A 19,639-nucleotide genomic window follows, 5' to 3' on the forward strand; every position below is an offset into this window, starting at 1 on the left:
TTTCTGTTGAATAGACGCTTTACTTTAGAATACCTGAGGTCCTTTAGCATGGAGTGCACATTCAACATCTTGTAAGAGGATGGTTAGTAAGCTAAGGAGTACTCCCAGACTGATGTATTTGGGGTCTCTTGCTTGGAGGGGGAGTTTGTAGTTCATAGTAAGTTAGTGCAATAGAGAAAGGAACACAGTGTTCTCTCTGCCTTTCCAACTTTGTCTTGGGAGAAATAATCTGATTGTTTACAGCCTAGGACCTTGAATTACAATGTTCATTAACAGAGATTCCATTAAAAGGTTGCACAGTCACATATAGCGTAGATAACAATCAAGATGAAAAAAGACTCGATGATAAGCAGGCACAATTGTAGTGGCAAGTTCTCTTGTTTACAGGGATCTATACCATATCTCATTATGAACTGGATTTTGGCACAGATACAACATGAAGGCCTCACTAAGACTTGGACTTATATTAGAAGTTCCAATTGAATTTCTAAAAACTAAACATTGATAGTTATATTAAAATTAGCCTAACGATATTAATAACTGTTGTTCCTTTTTATGTGAAATACTCTTGGGAATATTTGAAGGAATATAGCAATTGAGGGGAAAAAAGTCTAGGTAGTGGGAATGTTCATTATCTATTGATATGAAGCAAATTACCCTAAAACTTGCCAGTTTCTTTGAATTGGGGTCTGGGACAGTTTACCTGGGTTGCTTTGGATCAAGATGTCCCTCTGAAGTCTTGACTAGAAGATCTCTTTCCTAGCTCACTAACATGGCTATTGCCAGGTCTCCTTCCAAGCTTACCTGGACCTTTCTACAGGGCTGACTTACAAAGTGGTAGCTGAGAGCATGCATCCAAGGTGGAAGCCATGTTTTTATAACATAATCCCATATAATGTTTCATTACTTTTGCAATATTGATCATTTCTTGGTAATATTACAGTATATGTCCAAAATTTATTAAATCATAGAAGCCTTTCCATTCCCTCTTCCTCTATTACCTATTGACATATCATAGAAAGTATTCTTTGCAAAGTTTAAGAAATTATACTTTAAATATGAAAATAACTTCTTCATTTTACAATGAAAAAAATCAAGTGTAGGGAATTCAAAGACCTTGTCTAGTTACACGGCGAGATAGGAGCAGCTGTGAGATAAGAGCTTGACTCCATGCTCTTCTGCTGTTATACATGTGTGTTTGCTCTGTGTGAATGTGCTTCGGTTACATCATCGTCTATAATCATTTTTTCAGATCATATCCCATGAAGCTAAAAAGCATACCTTTTATTCACAGAGATTTGGCTGTGGTAACATTAATAAAGATCCATTTATGAAAAAGGGAAAAGTTAGTATGACTCCTTCCTGCCCTTCTGTTGAATCTATCTGAATATTGTTTGTTATATACAAATATTTTATGACCAGAACTACTAGCCATTGACTAACTGAGTATAGTTAGTGGGAACAGAATAATGAAAACCTTAAAATGATTTTACCTGTGATTCTGAACAAACTGACTTTTCAAGTCCTCAAATACAGTTTTTAAGGGATATTATAATCTCCCTTAAAGAATTCTCTTGGTAATATGTAACACTTTGGGGGGCAGGGAATCATATTTATTTGAAGTTAAAAAAATCTAGTAAAATTTTCTTAGCTTCAGATGCTAATGGTATCTTCAGCTAACATTCATCCTCCCTCTCTCCTTCCCTTTATTTTACCATCCTGGGGATTAAACTCAGGGTCTCACATGTGCTAGGCAAGTACTCTTCCACCAAGTTATACCCTAACGCCTTTTTATTTAGAGACAAGGTCCTGCCTAGTTGTCTGTGCTAGCCTTGAACCTACGATCCTCCTGCCTCAACCTTCTGAGAATCTGTGATCAGAGTGTGCAGCACCTCACTGGCCTGGATTTCCTTTTATGTTTCCATCTCTTCTAAGTTGATGAAGAGCATGGATGTGGGAGCATTTGTGTGGTTAAGGCCTTCTGTGTTAATTAACTTGATTGTAGTGAACGTTTTATAACTCTGTGAGTGTGTGTGTGTGTGTGTGTGTGTGTGTGTGTATTTAATTATCACTTTATTTATTTATTTGGAGCCGAGGATTGAACCCAGGGCCTTGTGCTTGCTAGGCAAGTGCTCTACCACTGAGCTAAATCCCCAATCCCTTAATTATCACTTTATACACCATGCATGCATATTTTGTTTAATAATTACACTATAATAACCTGAAAAGGAAAAACAACTTATTTCTATTTTCTAGGTAGAAACTCAGTGTTTCAAATTTGAAAATTCAAAGTGTAAAACCATAGGTAGCTATTAGTGTAGCTAGAGTTTTCCTGCCTTGCCCACAGTCAGGACAAATCTTTGTCACCCGCCGGTCCCACAGCCGCTCAGACTCAACCAAGTAAACACAGAGACTTATATTGCTTACAAACTGTATGGTCGTAGCAGGCTTCTTGCTAACTGTTCTTATAGCTTAAATTAATCCATGTCCATAAATCTATACCTTGCCACGTGGCTCGTGGCTTACCAGCGTCTTCACATGCTGCTTGTCATGGCAGTGGCTGGCAGTGACTCCCCCCACCTTCCTGATCTCTCAATTCTCCTCTCTGTTAGTCCCGCCTATACACTTCCTGCCTGGCCACTGGCCAATCAGTGTTTTATTTATTGACCAATCAGAGCATTTGACATACAGACCATTCCACAGCATATTAGGGTCACACCCTTTCAAGCCTGTGGAAGAAAGTTTAAAGGGCACGTTAGGAATCAGGCAGCCTTGGAAGGGTCTTAATTACTTTCGCATTTTGAGTTTTTCCGAAATCATGTGGTTTTGATATTACACAAATATTAGAGCTCCTTTTGTGTGCCACGTGTTTCACTGGCTCTTAGAATGGTGAGAAGAGGTGGCCAGCAAACAATACAGAGAAGGGTGAGGAGTATATATCCATCCCATTTACACCTCAGTGGTCATAGGCTCTTAAGATTCTTCTGTAGGACACAAAGTGGGAACAGATGTCAGAATTGTAATTATTTGTGCTTGTGATCTGTTTGATTATTTTTGGGATGTCAACTAGTGTTGAAATTGTTCAGATCTTGTGTAGGCAGCCATATGGTTGAGATTTCATGGGTGTGTAGCGTCCCTGTCACGGCTAGAAGTCACAGTCTCAGACCAGACTTCCTGGTCTCCTGGCTGTCTCTCATGGACACCCCTCCCCTGTGTTCTCTGGGCCATGGCTGCAGGAGTGGTGTTGTGAATGTCAGTTAGGGATGGGCACCCACAGTGGGGTGTCTGGGTTTTGACAGTTGTGGCCTCCTGTAATGGTCTCCTGGTGCCGCACAAAGAAGCTTCTTTGATGAGGGTAAGAGCTGCACTTCCCAGGCTGGGCTAGCACAGGACGTGCCAGCTGGGCCAGGCCTGGAGGACAGCTACGGCATGGGGAGCAGTGGGATAAGGTGTAATGTCTCCTACATAAAGAGAGAAAGTGCATTTCTTTAAACACTGCTCATTTTTCTTTAATGTAGGAATATCACCTAAGCCATTCTTTTTAAAATGTATTTAACTTTATTTTATGTGCATTGGCATCAGACCCACTAGAACTGGAGTTAGAGGCAGTTGTGAGCTGCCATGTGGGTGCTGCGAATTGAACCCAGGTCCTCTGGAAGAGCAGCCAGTGCTCTTAACTGCTGAGCCATCTCTTAGGCTTAAGTCAAGCAGATTCTTTATTAGTTTGTATTTGTCTGTATAATGAAAGACTGTGTTCTGGCTGGATGAATATAACAAACATTTTTTCTTCACAATTCTAGGGGCTGAAAAGTCCAGGGTCAGAGTTCTGGCAGGATTTGGTTTATAGTGAGGGCTCTGCCTGGCTTCAGATGGAGGCTTTTGGAGAGGGAAACTTCTGGAGTTATTCTTGTTCTTATAAGGGTGCCACCCTTGTGACCATTTAGTCTTATCACCCTGTATAAGGCTACTCTAAGTACAATCATATTAGGAATTAGGCCTGTAAATTGGTGTGTGGGGGGTTACACATACTCAGTCCATAGCAATATGGATACCAGTCACTGATAGCAATATCAAGGGGCATTGAGATAACGGAAAAGTATAATTCAGTCTATAATTTTTCAGTCTATAATTCATCTCAAAGAAGTTGTTTATAGATATACTACCCAGTTTTTAAAATAATACTTCCATTTCTTGCTCCATGGTTGTCTAACATGAACTGAGAATTCTTTCTATTAATTCTAGCTGCCAAGTACTTCCTGTATATTTAGCAGTCAGTAGTAGTTGTCTTGAAGACGTTTGGCTTCCATCCTAATGTCACGTGTTATCTAGGGTAACTTTGGGAGTGTGGAGATGTGCCGCTATGACCCTCTGCAGGACAACACTGGGGAGGTGGTGGCTGTTAAAAAACTCCAGCACAGCACTGAAGAGCATCTCAGAGACTTCGAAAGGGAAATTGAGATCCTGAAATCCTTGCAGCATGACAACATCGTAAAGTACAAGGGCGTGTGCTACAGTGCTGGTATGTTCCCATGGAAACCTGTCTCAACTTCACAGTAGGTCTCTGACAGCCTGGGAGTGGAAACATACTGTTGTCTAAAGATTTGTCAGTATGCAGAGAGAGATGTGTGGGATTGTGCAAGAGATCATGTATATAACTACACCAGTGTTTTGGCTGGTAATTTAATCACCCTTCTTACCACTTCCTCAAAAATGTGTTAACTTTTTAAAAACAAAATTAACTTCCTTATGTAGTCTATTAGGATATTTCTGTATTAGATACTTGTTATAATTTTAAAAAATTATCAACTTATTTGAATTTACATAAATAATTAAAAGAGGTTAAAGGATAAATATTTTTAATGCTTCTTTCAAAAATTTTGGATTGAAAAGCCTGTATTCTTAAATACTATATCACCTTTAATTTGTAATAAAGTTTTATCATCATGGACCCAGATTTTGTATATACTTAAATCATTTACATACATTTTTTCCTAGTATTTAATCAGTAAAATATAGCATGGTAAAACATCATGTTCCTTTTGTATATTAAAAGGTCGGCGCAACCTAAGATTAATTATGGAATATTTGCCATATGGAAGTTTACGAGACTATCTCCAAAAACATAAAGAACGGATAGATCACAAAAAACTTCTGCAGTACACGTCTCAGATATGCAAGGTACCAACATCCTAAATGTCTGCTGTGGATGAGATAAACGTGGTGAACTAACTCAGAAGTCATCTAGACTGTCATTAACTAGTAAAGAGAACTTGTTGAATACAGTCATTTAAATTATGTTCATACAACTACTGAAAGAAAAACGTATTTTATCCACAGGGCATGGAATATCTCGGTACAAAAAGGTATATCCACAGGGATCTGGCAACAAGGAATATATTGGTGGAAAATGAGAACAGAGTTAAAATAGGAGATTTTGGATTAACTAAAGTCTTGCCACAGGACAAAGAATACTACAAGGTAAAAGAACCAGGTGAAAGTCCTATATTCTGGTGAGTAGGCATTTTTCAGTATAATAAAGTGAAATTTTAGAGAACTTGCTTCAAATGTTGTTTTTACTGTTACTTAATATATAATATTTAATAGCATTCAGTTTAGCACTGCTTCCAATAACAGCATATTTATCATATGCTTTGTATTGAGCTGACTACATTCATGTGTTATCTCAAATAATATTTCTTAAAAAACTGCAGATAGTTGTGAGATTCCTGATGTGGGTGCTGGGAATTAAATTTAGGTCATCTGGAAGAGCAGTATGTGTTCTCAACTACTGAGCCATCCCTCCAACCTCTTAGGAATCCTTATTACAATCCATGGAAAATATCTATTATGATTATTATAGATCCAACAGTCCTAGCCTGAAAACCCAAAATTAAATGCACTGAAGCACCAAACATCTTAGGCACTGAGTGGCACTCAGAGCTTCAGGTCTGAAGTCGGGAAGCTTAACTGACAGACATTTATGTAAGTAAATGTCCCAGAATCTGAAACCTGAAGCACTTCTAATCTCAAACATTTCTTAGAAGATCTACCTGGAGCTCCATTTGAAGCAGGAGGGGACTTTAATTGTAAATGTAAGTTAAATAAACTTGCCCAAGGTGTCAAGACTAATAAATTATAGCACTGGGATTCAAACTCAGTTTGATCCTTGCATTTATACTTTTTAAACTTTCTAAACTATGATAATGTTGTAATCTGGCATTAATTAAATACTGGATTTATAAATTTGGAGTTAGAATTTTTGATTTTTAATTAAAAATTTCAGGAACATTCCTAATTCATTTTACTTATTATATTTTAACATATATTAATTAAAACATAACATTTTCTTATAACATTTTCCATACATTCATGGAATATATTTCAATCACCTTTACTCTCTTTTGCCTCACTCTCCTTCCCATTGATCTTTTCCTATTCCCAACTAGCTCCCATTCTGGTGACCCAGGAAGTTTAGTTATGCTTTGCTTACAGGCGCATAGGCAAGCGTTTGGACTTCTCACAGCTACACCACTTAAGAAAACATCTTTTAGATATTTGGAATCATGGACTGAATATAAATATCATGAAGGGGTGGGACCATAAACCCCCCCTCTCCTCTAATGATAGAATGGTGGTAGGCCCAGTTTTATGCATGTAATCACAGCTGCTGTGAGTTCAAGAGAATGACAGGCACTGCTGACGACTGTAGACAGGAGCTTCGCAGACTAGCGCTGACAGCAGCACTTGTGGATACACATAGACACCATTACTTAGAAGGTAATGTAGTGGGTACGTCAGGTCCGTCCCTCAAAACAGTGGCAGCAGCTTCCCCAGCAGTGCCTGGGACTCCTGAGCCAAGGACTTACTGGGTTTCCACTAGATCGTACATGATTTCCCTCCTTGGACCATGCCTCAAATCAGTTAGAAAGGAGTCGGTTGTTCCCATGTGGAGCTGCCACTATTGCACTGGTAAACGTATTTCGTCTGACTGATGAGTATTGTTGCCCACAGGATATGACGATTCTCCACAGTAACCCATGTAACACTTTACGGTACTATGAGGACCGGCCAGCAGTATAGTTCTAGTTTGATTTCTCTGTTCTGTGAGCACCATGTCTTCAATAGGAAGATCTTAACATCATGTTCTGCTGCCTTGTTTTTCATGTGTTCAATAGATATCATTGGTTCCATTGAAATGTACTTTGGTGAAAGTTTTGTGGTTTGTTTGTTTGTGTTGGATTGGGTTTTTTGGAAGGTGGGGGGTTGGGGCGTTGGGGTGGGGGGTGTTGTTTTTGAGACTGGGTCTCACTGTATCCTTGGCTGGCCTAGAACTTGATATGTAGACTACACAGGTTTCAAACTCACAGAGATCTGCCTGTCTGCCTCTGGAGTTTCTGGATTAAAGGTGTGCGCCACCACCCTGGCTGATGCAGAGTTTCAAATGTGTTAATTTAGGATGCCTTTTTGTCCTCTAGGAATGCCACAGTGAACTTGTTTTGGTTTTATATGTGTTTCCAGTAGACTTTCTGGTTTATTTCTCTGCTGAAGTAATACTATTAAAGTAGTGTTGTTTGAATTAAATATTAAAGGATGGTGTTTAAAATTTTTTATTAAATATAATTTATTTTGATGTCTGACCTGAAATTTAAAAAGAGTAATATAAAAAATACAACTGTCAATTTATAAATATTTTCTAAGATTCATCAAGTTATCCATATGTCCTGGTTATTTTTATTTAATGCTTTAAATTCACTTCTCATCCAAGTTACTGTAAACTGTTAGTTCAGAAAGAACTGTAGTTAAGAAAATTTGAAATAAATTGTTTCACATAAGAGTAAGTCATAATGGCATTATGAGTGTGTGTTAAAGGAAGTGTATTTTAGAGATGTGGCAGTGTATTCAGCAGTAGTTATGGTTAAAACATGATCATGTCAGGGATTCACTTCACTACAAGATACAGGCATGTATAGGTGAGGGCTTTTTAATAGGACTCTGGTTACTCAGGAAACAGAGGCAATCATTGACAAGTGAGACTTGATGAAATTAAAAGGCTTCTGTATGGGAAGGAAATAATCAAGTGGAAAGGCAGCCTACAGAACAGAAGGAAATCTTCGCCAGCTGTACATCTGACAGAGAATTGATTCTGGAATGTACAGAAGACTAACACACTAACCACCACGGAAACAAACAACCCCCTCTTAGTCCTCACAAGGGATATCAGGTGACTGACAGGTCACAGACTAGGTGGAGTGGTGGAGCCAGAAAGACATAGAGCCCTCCCTGACTCGAATGTGTCCTTTCTGGAGGGAGGGACATTTCAGAAATTATTAGAAAGGGTTGGTGATTTAGCTCAGTGGTAGATCAGCCCTGGGTTCATCTACAGTTCCCCTTCCCCAGAAAAGACTGGGCTATGATTATGCCTTCCTTGAGAATGAGATTAAGGCTGTTATAAAAGAAATATATAAAATACCCGGAGGTCCAGTGTTCTATTAGAGAGTAAATGTGAACTGAGAAACCCCATGCACCGCACTGTATAACTTCAGGCAGTGTTCAGTAGACACTGTGTGGGGTGGGAAATGAGAGGCTTTCTCATGGTGAGTTCTTAGTTTAGACAGAACTTCTGCTTCTGATCTAGAAGAGCAATTCTGTGTGGAGTCCCTGCAATCTTCTCTTTGAAGGCAAAACATTTCACAGTGATACTAAGATTATTTGCCCATTAGGATTTTTTTTTTATTTTTTATTAGGATCTATCAGAATTTTCCAAGGGTACAAAGTATTTTTCTATCTAACCAGTCATTAAGAAGACTTGCACATGGTTAAACTTGTCAGTTTGGTCAGCAAGCCCTCAGATCTGCTTGTCTCTGCCCCTCAGCACTTGGGTTACAGGCTGCTATCCCTGGTGTTCTGTATGAGTGCTGGGATCTGAACTCAGGTCCTCACACCTTTTACAGGAACCAGTTTATCCACCAGGTCCACCTGCAACCCCAAGAAGTATATTAATGTTGTAAAATACTATTTTTAAAAACTAGTAGTAGTGGGCCAGTGAGATGGCTCAGCTGGTAGAGGTGCCTGCCATACCTGATGATTTAAATTCCTCCCCCAAATCCATGTAAAAACTGGAAGCAGAGAACAGTCTTCAGAGTTGTCTTCTGACCTCCATAGGCATGCCATGACCCATACATACCCCATCCCATCATCCACTCCTACACAATAATAGATTAAAGATACTGGTGTAGTATACACGAGGTCCTGTGTTGATCCTTTCCACCAAAATCCAAAAGAGAGCAGAATGGCTGAACACGTGCCTCCGCAGTCATTGTGAAGCCAGTGAACCAGGCTGCACAGCCCTTCCTTCTCTGACGTCTCCTCCCTGATTTTTGAACACTCACTTGCATGCCTTATTTTTCTCTCGGTCACAGTAAAAGCCACCAAACAACACAACCTTTGGGAACTGTTTTCCTGAGTATGTAGAGAGAGAATGAGGGCAGTCAAGATAAGCCTAAGATGATCCGTGTCTTATATAACTAACTTCTATGAAAATAAGATACATTATTCATCATTACATATCATTAACTGTTCTTACACGGAGCAAGGTGGAATCTGGGCAGGAGAGTCACTAAGCCTATTCCATAGTATCTTAATGTCACTCTCCATGAAGGATTCCCCAGGGCTTCACTATCTCCTAAAAACCCCCCTCTTACTGATATTGGCATTTTTTTTTTTTTTTTTTTTTTTTTTTTTTTTTTTTTTTTTTTTTTTTTTTTTTTTTTTTTTTTGCCTTTCTGGGCTCATTTTCCCAGTGGCTCAACTCAAAATCCTCCTCTCTTATCTGATTAGCTGACATTGGCCATTAAGTTTTAATACCTGAATTTTGGAGAGAACACCGTCAAGCCCTAGCAAGCAAAATCTGGATCTGAAAGAAATCATGTGCAGTTTTATCTATAGGAGTTAGACATAATTTTCAAAACAAAGCTTGGTTTTATTTTTAAAAAAATCTTTGTCCTCCCTAATGCTTTGATTATCAAAATGCTGTTTTGCTTTAATCTTTTGGCATGTTCCAACATGTTTAGGGTTGGTACTAAGAAGAGCTGGAGGGAAAATGCTTCTACTTCAATATTTTAAAGAAGTGGTGAAGCAGGGTTTTGAACCCACAGAGTGTACTCACTCATAAGTGGATTCTAGGTATAAAGCAAAGGACAATCAGGCTGCAACCCACAGAACCAGGGAGCTACATAGCAGGGGGGACCCTAGGATGACTGTGGCTTAAAATAAGTTTTGGTTTTACCCAAAAATAAATAAAGAAATTAAAAAAAAAAAACAAAAAAAAAAAAACCTCAGGGCCCAGTGTTTTTGTGGTGACTGCTTTCATAGGCACTGCCTGCCTGGTATGAACAAAATCCCAGACTCCGAGAAGAAAGCACATACCCAAATAAGTACAGTGCTTGTGTAAATAGCATGGGAAGCCACCCCGTGCTCCTGAAATTTAAGTTCCTGGTGCCCGCCAAGAGTCAGCTTTGCAAAGGAGCCCTCTGTTTGATGAGTTTGTCACCCTGGGTGATGTTTGTCATCATTTGTTTGTCTTTCCCCCTCAACTCATCTTTTAAATGATTTCCATTTATTGCAGGTATGCTCCAGAATCGCTGACAGAGAGCAAGTTTTCTGTGGCCTCCGATGTGTGGAGCTTTGGTGTGGTTCTGTACGAACTTTTCACATACATTGAGAAGAGTAAAAGTCCACCAGTGGTCAGTGTGCTTGTTAATGGTTTAACCCCTCCCCAGGCCCTTTGTTTTAAGCACAAGAAAGGCCTTATGCAAAGAAGAGTAACACACCTAGGGCCCATTTTAGAATCCCTTATTGTTTATTTGGAGACAATATCCAACAGTACCCAACAAAATAACCATAAACTTACTAAATTTGGCCATGTCTGTGACTGTAACAAAATACATGGCACTGAGCACATCATAAAGAAAGGGGCTTATTTAGCTCACAGTTATTGAAAGGACAGTATTGAGCCGAGGACCCTTTGGGTTCATCCCAGCATGGCAAGTAAGCAGAACGGGGACAAAAAAGATCGCCTGCTAAGGCTGGAGACCAGAGCCAGGAGGGCCTGGATTCCTCCTCCTGTGAAGCAGCTTGTTCTCACAGGAACTAGAACGCTCAGGGAGACTGTCGTGGTCTCTTAAAGAGCCTACCATCCCAGCACTGGCAGACCAGGCCCCCAGGAAGCCTTTTAATGGCATTTTAAAGTATACTGAGTATGCGCATTTACTCTAGCAAAACAAAAATTACAACACTTAAACTTTTGGAAGGAACTTGTGCTGTTCATTATAAGTTTCTTTCAATATATGAAAGTATGAAAAAATAAAAATAATTTTAATGAAATTACTCAGAACAATTTTAATATGTGACATTTTCTTTCAGACTTATTTTGTATGAAAAATGGAACTTTACAAAGAAATCTGTTGTTAAATTTATAAGCTTCTAAAGTTGAATTTTATAAGCTTCTTGTGTAGTTTGCTATCCTGCTAATTACTGCATTGTGTGTATTTATTTCACTTTATCAGTAATTACTTACTACAAGTATGATTTTAATTGCCCAGTAGCATTCTGTCATACAGCTGTATATTTCTGGATAATCACTTACTGTTTTTATACATAAATGTGTAGTTTTACTTCTGGCTATCATGTAAGAATAAAAGTGTAGTTGTCAGAGGTTATGAGTTAGTAAATTGCTTTTGATTGGTTCAGAAGAAAAGCTGTATCAGAGTATGTCCTCACAGCAGTGATAGGCCTGAGTAGTTTGCTATATTTACCATCATTTTTAATGAAATTTTACCAACTTAATATAAAAATGGTTATATCTATTTTATATTAATTTGCATTTATGTTGTTGGTGTAATATGTTTATCAAGTTATTTAAATGGATTTCTATTTCAGGAATTTATGCGAATGATTGGTAATGATAAACAAGGACAAATGATTGTGTTCCATTTGATAGAGCTTCTGAAAAATAATGGAAGATTACCAAGACCAGAAGGGTGCCCAGATGAGGTAACAATCTTTAATTAATTAATTTTTTGTATGTATGTATGATGTGCATATGTGATATAAATGTGTGTGTCTATGTATGTGTCAGAAAGAAAGTGTGTGTGTGTGTGTGTGTGTGTGTGTGTGTGTGTGTGTGTGTGTGTGTGTTTCTGAGTGTAGATGTTGGGGGGGGGGCACACATACCACAGTGCACATTGGGATCAGAGGAGAACTTTCCCGGGGCTGTTCTCGCCTTCCACCTTGCTGAGGAGTCCATGTTGTTTCTCCTGCTGCGCTGTGCACTCCAGGCTGCTTGTCACTATTTCCCAGGTGATTTTCTTATCTCTACCCTTTGACCTGTCTTAGGAGTGCTGGAATTAAAGACAAGTGCTGTTCTATCTGGCTTTTGTGGGTCCCAAGGATTGACTCTTATTATCTGGTTATCCACTGAGCCATCTCCCTAGTCCAACAATTTTTTTAATTTACAGTAATTATCCATTTTCTTTTTTGTTTTATTAAAAATACATACAGATGATGTGTTTCAAGGCATAACCATAGCATTATTATTGGCTTAGGCAAATTAGCTGAGATTTCCGAAATCATTCATCCTCTAATTAGCATGATTCTTTGTGTTCATTCTAATTTTGGTCTACCGTTTCGCTTTACAGATTTATATGATCATGACAGAATGCTGGAACAACAATGTAAATCAGCGTCCCTCTTTCAGGGACCTAGCACTTCGGGTGGATCAAATCCGGGACAGTCTGGCTGCATGAATGAGAAGTCTTTTACTCAGAGACCAAGTAGACTTCCAGAATCAGAGCAAAGCTCTGTAGCCACATTGCTGTGGACCTTTATCTACATGTCTTTATCATGATACTAGCCAAAAGAAAATGTCAGGCTGTCTGCTCAGACTTTGGAAATTTTGTGAATTTTTTTTCATGCACCATCTGTCAAAGACACTGCTGAACAGTCTTGCAAGATGCTCGAAAAAAGCTGCATGGAGCTCACTACACAGTCATTACATCTCTTCCAACAAAAGAAGAAATAGACATTTTCAAGTCGGCTTTTTGAAAAATGAAACAATTACAGTGTAAATTTTGCAGTGTTAGAGATACACAGAATATACATGTACAGTTTTTACCACGTGGAGTGTACAATACTTTGGCATCTTGTGTGATTTACATGAGGGCTGGTGTTTATTAAATGTTTTCTAATTTTTCCATAATTGATGTATAATAACTTGATGATGCAAATTAAAATGCTCAGAGAATTGAATAAATACCTTCTCTTTCCTGCTCATCTATGCTGCTGTCTCAGGGCTTGCAGCTCCATGACACTGTAAATATTCTCAAGGCAAAAGGAACAGAAGTCAACTTTTATTTGTATAGGAAATCTCCCTAGCCCTGAAGAATTTTGAAATGGAACAATCTTACAAAGATATAGCACAATCTATTTTCTTATTTGTTTCCCTCGTGTCTGTTTATGGTAAATGTGTTTTTACATAGAACTGTCTCCAACTTTTTCTATGACTACAGTGAATAGTATTCTTTTATATTTTTGAGATTAAAAATGCCAGAAATACTTTCCTCCCTTGAACTGTTAACTGCCAATAAGACATTTCAGTCCCTGAGACTTGTCATTGTATATGAAATTGAAGTATAAGCCATAAATAATTTGTAAAATGTACCAGCGCTTTAAGATGCATGGTGGGTTAGAATATGGACAAAGACTGTGAGGGGTTTTCAAGCTTGCTCGTGCAGTGATAGGAGGAATGCCCCTTCGTCAGAGTCTCCCCATGGACAGGAAGTGAGACGGTGTGGGGCAGGCTGTTCGTGTCTGTTCGAGAACGCCGGAAGATGTGTAATGTACATCTTTAGAAGAGGAGAAAGAGCATACATAGTTTCAAAGAATGAGTAATTGTTACCTACTTTAGTGCTGCTCCATTTTAGACAATGTCATGTCAAAAATAAAACAAGATTTTTGTGTGTTATTTATACAAGATTTTATATATTTGGTAATTTATTTTAAAAATGCTCTGTTTCCAGTGGTGTATCCTATGTTTTAACTCTTACTTAGGAGTTTTGTTTTGCTGAAAAAGGACAGCAGGAAATGTGTCTCACATTTTCTGAGGCATTGTAGTGTATTCCAGATACAGAAAACATCTGTCGTGGTGAGACGAGTGGATTTTGTTTAAAAAATTAATATTTTAATGGAAGTTAGTATATTTTTATGTAATTTCTAAGGACTTCTCAAGGATTTATATATGTTATACAGTTGATATCAATTCTATAGCATTTCAGATGAACATAGTTTACCATATAATGTGATTGATTTAGGATTTTTATACTAAAACTTAGATTTTCCATAATATTTTGCTTATTTTTAAAAATAGTGGTATAAATTACATTTTGTTAAGCTTTTTAAAATATTTGAATTTTTACTTTTAAAGAATCTTACATATTCTTTAATTTATTATTTAATTTTTTTAATTATTTAATATTTTTAAAAATACATATTAAAAAAATTTTTTTTTTCAACACAGGGTTTCTTTGAGTAGCCCTGGCTATCCTGGAACTCATGCTGTAGAGCAGGACGACCTTGAACTCACAAAGATCCGCCTGCCTCTGCGTCTGCCTCCTGAGTGCTGGGCTTGAAGGTGTGCGCCACCACCACCACCACCTAGCTTTTCACATATGTACTCTTAATATTGTAGAGTGCGATGACAATCTTACTGTAAAACTCTAAGTTGTTAAGAGATTTCATTTTCATTGAGTGTTTATAATTTTTTTAATTTTGATTTGAACAATACATATAAAGAAATTAGTCCCATACTTAGCTACTTGAAACAGGTATTGGTTACAGTAAAATGTTTCTTCAAGTTACTATTTCTTGGAAATTAAGAAAAAGTTTCCTCAGAGTTCTATAGTTATGTAAATCTCTGACAGTGCTGTTCTATAATCATTAGGTAAATAATCCCATATCATGAGTACTTGCTTTAAAAAATATTTATTTTTTTCATGCTATTTATATATGCTGCCAGTAGCACAAAATTTACTCTGGAGTAGTACCCTTCTTACAACTCCAGTTTTCTGCCTTAAAGTTAAGTGAAAATTTTTACAGTTGTAACTTCTGATATTTAAGTTTTACCTAAACAACTTTATTAAGTAATGGAGATGAGAAAATACCTGGATTTCTATATCTGGGGAGCCATCCTCTTTGAGGTCTCCCATTTGCTCCATGTGTTGACATATTGATTACTTCATTGGACCATTAGCATCTTCCCATAAAATTGGAAGATTGCTATAATAGTATTATAAATTATTTTCCTTTGTGTAGTCACCCAACCAATCACAGTTGTACATATAGATGAAAATGTTTTTCACCGAAAAATTAAGTAAATGGTATTTTTATTTAATTTAACTTTTTATATGTCAGTAATGGAGCACTGTAGTTTTGAACTGCATTGCCCTTATTACTTAAGATGTTGAATTTTTTTCCAGTGTATACATTGGCCATTTGTATGTTTATGTTTTGAGAACTGTCTGGTTAATTTACCTGGATAATTATTGACTGGATGATTTTTTCTGATGTTTATTTTTTTAGTTGTCTGGATATTAATCCCCCCAAATAGCTGACAAAGATTTTCTTCTACTCCGTAGACTGTCTCTGATTTATTTTGAATTGACTTGTACAATTTAGAAAAAGGGATTTGTTTCCCTCCTTTTGCTCCTGGATTTCTAGTTTTAACAGCACCCACGTTGAAGAGTCTTTCCCCCATAGTATGCTTTTCATACCTTTCTTAAAGATCAGATGGCTGTTCCTGTCTCTGGTATAATTTGGAATTAGGTGTTGTAAAATCTCCGGTATTAGGTGAGGATTGCATTGAATCTGTAGGTCACATTTGGTAATTTGTCAGTTTTCACAATAGTCCTTATGAACGTGGGAGGCTGTACTAGTGTCTTAATTTCTTCAGTGCTTATAGTTTTAATTGTAGAGGACTTTAACATCTTTGGTCAATTGAGTTCAGTTTAGTTTTTGAGGGTATTACAAGGAGATTGGTTGCTGAATTATTTGTAGGCAAATTTCTTACTTGTGTATGAAAAACTGCTGATTTTTATGGGTTAATTTTACATCTTGCTTTGCTGAATTGTTTATTAGAGATAAGGTGTAGCTGGAAGTTTCTCTGGTACAGCCCGGCCCTGCAGTCGGAACAAATCTCTCCCACCCATGGTCCTGCAGCTGCTTATAAAATAATCACTCAGAGGCTTATATTAATTAAAAAACTGTGTGGCCTATAGCTTTAGCTTCTTGCTAGCTAGCTCTTTCATCTTAAATTAACCCATTCCTATTAATCTCTATGTTGCCACATGGCTGTGGCATTACCGGTCTGCTGACATCTTGTTGCTCCTTTAACTGTGTCTGGCACCTCCTTGACTCTCTCTGCCCTTCCTCTCCATCTCTGCTTGGATTTCCTGCCAGGCTGTAAGCTTTCTTGCCATTGGCCAGAACAGCTTTATTTATTATCCAATGGGAGCCACACACATTCACATCATACAGAAGACATCCCACAGCAGTAAGATTCTTGGTGACATCTTCAGAGTGTTGGATCATATATTCTGCACACGGGTAATGTTGTTGCTATTCCTGTTGTTATTGTTTTATTCCTATCTCTTTATTGCTTTGGCTAAGCACTGAGTATTATAAGCTATGCTCTTGAATAAGAGTGGGAACTGATGCCCTTGTCTTATTTCTGATTTTAAAGGAAATACTGTCAGTTTTTCCCTGTTAAGTATGAGCTACAAATATATTGCCTTTCAGACTAAGGCATGATGACTCTGTTTCTGGTTTCTTAGGGACTTTTATCATGAAAAGATGTTGAATTTTGTTAAAGGCTTTTTCTCCACCTATTTTTTAAAATTATTTTTATGTATATGAGTATTTGCACACATATAAATGCACCACGTATCCCTGGTACCCCCAGGGACTAGAAGAGGGTGTCATATCCCCTAGAACTGGAGTTACAGACAGTTGTGTGCCAACATGTAGGAACTGGGAACTGAACCTGTATTCTCTATAAGGGCAGCAAATGGTCTTAACCACTGAGCAATCTCTCCAGACCCATGTTGTGATTTAAAAAAAATATGTTACTGAGAATTTTATACAGTGTATTTTGATCCTCCCTTTACCAGCCTTACATCCTTGCTCCTCCTCGTCTCTATCAGGTCCAGTTTGTGTTGCCCAACTACATTTGGAAATAGAGCTTGCCTTGGAGTGTGGTTGGCCTGCTGGCAGCCACATTATTGAAGAAAGCCAACTCATCCTCTCTCAGCTATCAATGCCAGTAGCTCCTAATCTACTAGTGAAAGTACCATCCCCACCACTATACTAAGATTTTGTCAGGCTTGGGCTTGTGCAAGTTGTGATAATTGCTGTGGGTTCGTGTGGACAGCTGACCTGTTTTGTTTGGGAGAACACTTTTCTTCAAATCACCTTCCATCTCTGGCTCTTAAAATCTTTCTACCCCCTCTGTTGCATGGTTCTCTAAGTCTTGAGGGTTGGGGAGTGATACATATATTCCATTTAGGGTTGAGCACTCAACATTCTCTTATTCCGAGCATATTGACGAGTTGAGGGTTTCTATGTTAACTGTCGTCTATAGTAAGAAGAAACTTTTCTTAAGAGGATTGAGAGATGTACAGTTCTGTGCATGTAGTAAAAAAACTACTGGAGGTCATTTTGATACTATGTCCCTTTAGCATAATAATAGTAATAGGTTCTCCACTAGGTCTAAGACCTATCTAGCTGCATGTTCTTGGCTCCATTAACAGTGCCATTAATGAGCTCTATCTCATGGAGTGGATCCAACCAGATACAACCAGAAAGTTTGGTTGCTCCCATAACCTTTGTGCCACTAAATGCACCACTGGCCTTATCTTGTCAGGTCAGTTGTTTTTGTAGTTTGTAGGGTTCACAGCAAGATGAGCCTGATGACTTTATTTTTTTCTGGTAACATGAATATTACCTTCCAGAACTATGTAACTTAGTAGGGATAAAGCTTCCAGATGAGTGCCTACTTGATTGTTCAATGTCCTGTCAGTCCAGTATGTGACGTCTTCAGCAATAGGGTCTTACTGTTAAGTTCTGGAAGGTTACCAAGAGTACTGGCAATAGCCTCTAATGTTGAAGGGAGGAGTATCTATGGGATTCCATTTGCCAATAACCCATAACTTATAAAGAAGTAACCTTGTCACAGGCCATAAAAATATGCCGCAGATGACAACTGACATTCATAAGGTCAACCCACCAGATGAATAACTCTAATGGAGGAAGCTTGTCAAGCAAGGCCACTCTTTGAATGCTATTTTGCTTCTGTCTATAACTTCCTCATGTGCCACCACATTTCTTCCCTAAAAATAGCTATGGGTATTCTCCCACTGCCTGTGTGTTTATCTCATGAATATATTTCATCTACTGGCACATTTATCTGTGGGTGGTCAGGAAGTTGATTTCTTCTTAAGCTGTATAATTTTGATAAATAGAAATAATACGAGGATATTTTTCATAGCTCAGGCCAACATAGGAAAATAACAATATTTTTAGCTACAAAGACAGATTTCTACACCATTAGCTGATTTAAGACCTTAGAGCAAATTCAAAGTAAACTAGTTGCCCCTGCAAATGAATGCACAAGGATAAATTCCCAAGTGTCTGTTTGTTGAACCAAGGTCAGGCACAAAGCAAATTTAGTAGACATAATACCCTGCAATTCTCTTAGCAATTAACTCTCTGCATAAACTCCTAACCACTCAAGGTTCAGTCAACTATCTGTTTATTGTTTAGGTCCTGAATTTCAGTATCATTCTCCATTGGGAAACGCTGAGCACTTAGCGCTACGTGTCTCCTGTCCTTGCTTTACAGCTTGGCTGACAGCCAAGTGTTGTCATGATTACTCACTCTGGCCAGTCAGCATAGCATTCCAAGTCTAAGAGAAGCTGTGTGATTTCTTGTGTGCTACCACAATGATTCTGACCTTCAAAATGTAACTCATATATTGCCCAGAGTTTTTCTGTGAGAAAAAGATATGTAGCTGTATGAAGACAGGTTTTCAGAAAGGTCCTAGCTGGCCTAGAGCTCACTGTATAGACCAAACTGGCCTCAAACTCACAAAGATCCACCTGCCTTTGCCTTCTAAGTGCTGGCCCCTACATACCATAGAGTGCTTGTTGAATTTAGAGGACAATTTGTAGAAATAAGTTCTCTCCTTCCACCATATGGGCCCCAAGGATCAAACTCAGGTGACCAGGCTTAACAACAATACCCACAGAGACCCACTAACCCTCCAATCCTTCCCTTTCTGTTTGTGAGTTTCTGTTTGGAGAGCATTGGTATTAGTCTAGGTGAATATACAGTTCCCAATGGACATGATCTTTGCTTTTCTCTTTAATGAAACTCACACTTCCTACCTTTTGACAGTCTTATATCTCCAGGATATACCAAATAAAAAAGTGACAGTCATTTTCTGGACACATACTGATTCTTGAGTGGCTGCTTCAAAACAGAGAAGGGAATCCTTTGTGGGTTTGATACATAAAAATTCAGAATCTGACTT

At 38.1% G+C, this 19,639-nt stretch overlaps 1 protein-coding gene across 1 annotated transcript in view; it reads left to right on the top strand.

Moving 5' to 3' along the window:
* The window catches only part of Jak2 (Janus kinase 2), a 71,666-nt gene extending 57,635 nt beyond the window's left edge, over window positions 1-14,031 (top strand). The window contains exons 20-25 of the mRNA XM_028894523.2: window positions 4,330-4,519; window positions 5,054-5,178; window positions 5,338-5,510; window positions 10,625-10,742; window positions 11,938-12,051; window positions 12,696-14,031. Of these exons, the coding sequence (XP_028750356.1) occupies window positions 4,330-4,519; window positions 5,054-5,178; window positions 5,338-5,510; window positions 10,625-10,742; window positions 11,938-12,051; window positions 12,696-12,803 (828 nt within the window). The 3' untranslated portion in view covers window positions 12,804-14,031. The remainder of the gene's footprint in view (window positions 1-4,329; window positions 4,520-5,053; window positions 5,179-5,337; window positions 5,511-10,624; window positions 10,743-11,937; window positions 12,052-12,695) is intronic.
* Window positions 14,032-19,639: the final 5,608 nt, after the last annotated feature.

The sequence above is a fragment of the Peromyscus leucopus genome, chromosome 1 (assembly GCF_004664715.2).
Source record: "Peromyscus leucopus breed LL Stock chromosome 1, UCI_PerLeu_2.1, whole genome shotgun sequence".
NCBI lineage: Eukaryota > Metazoa > Chordata > Mammalia > Rodentia > Cricetidae > Peromyscus > Peromyscus leucopus.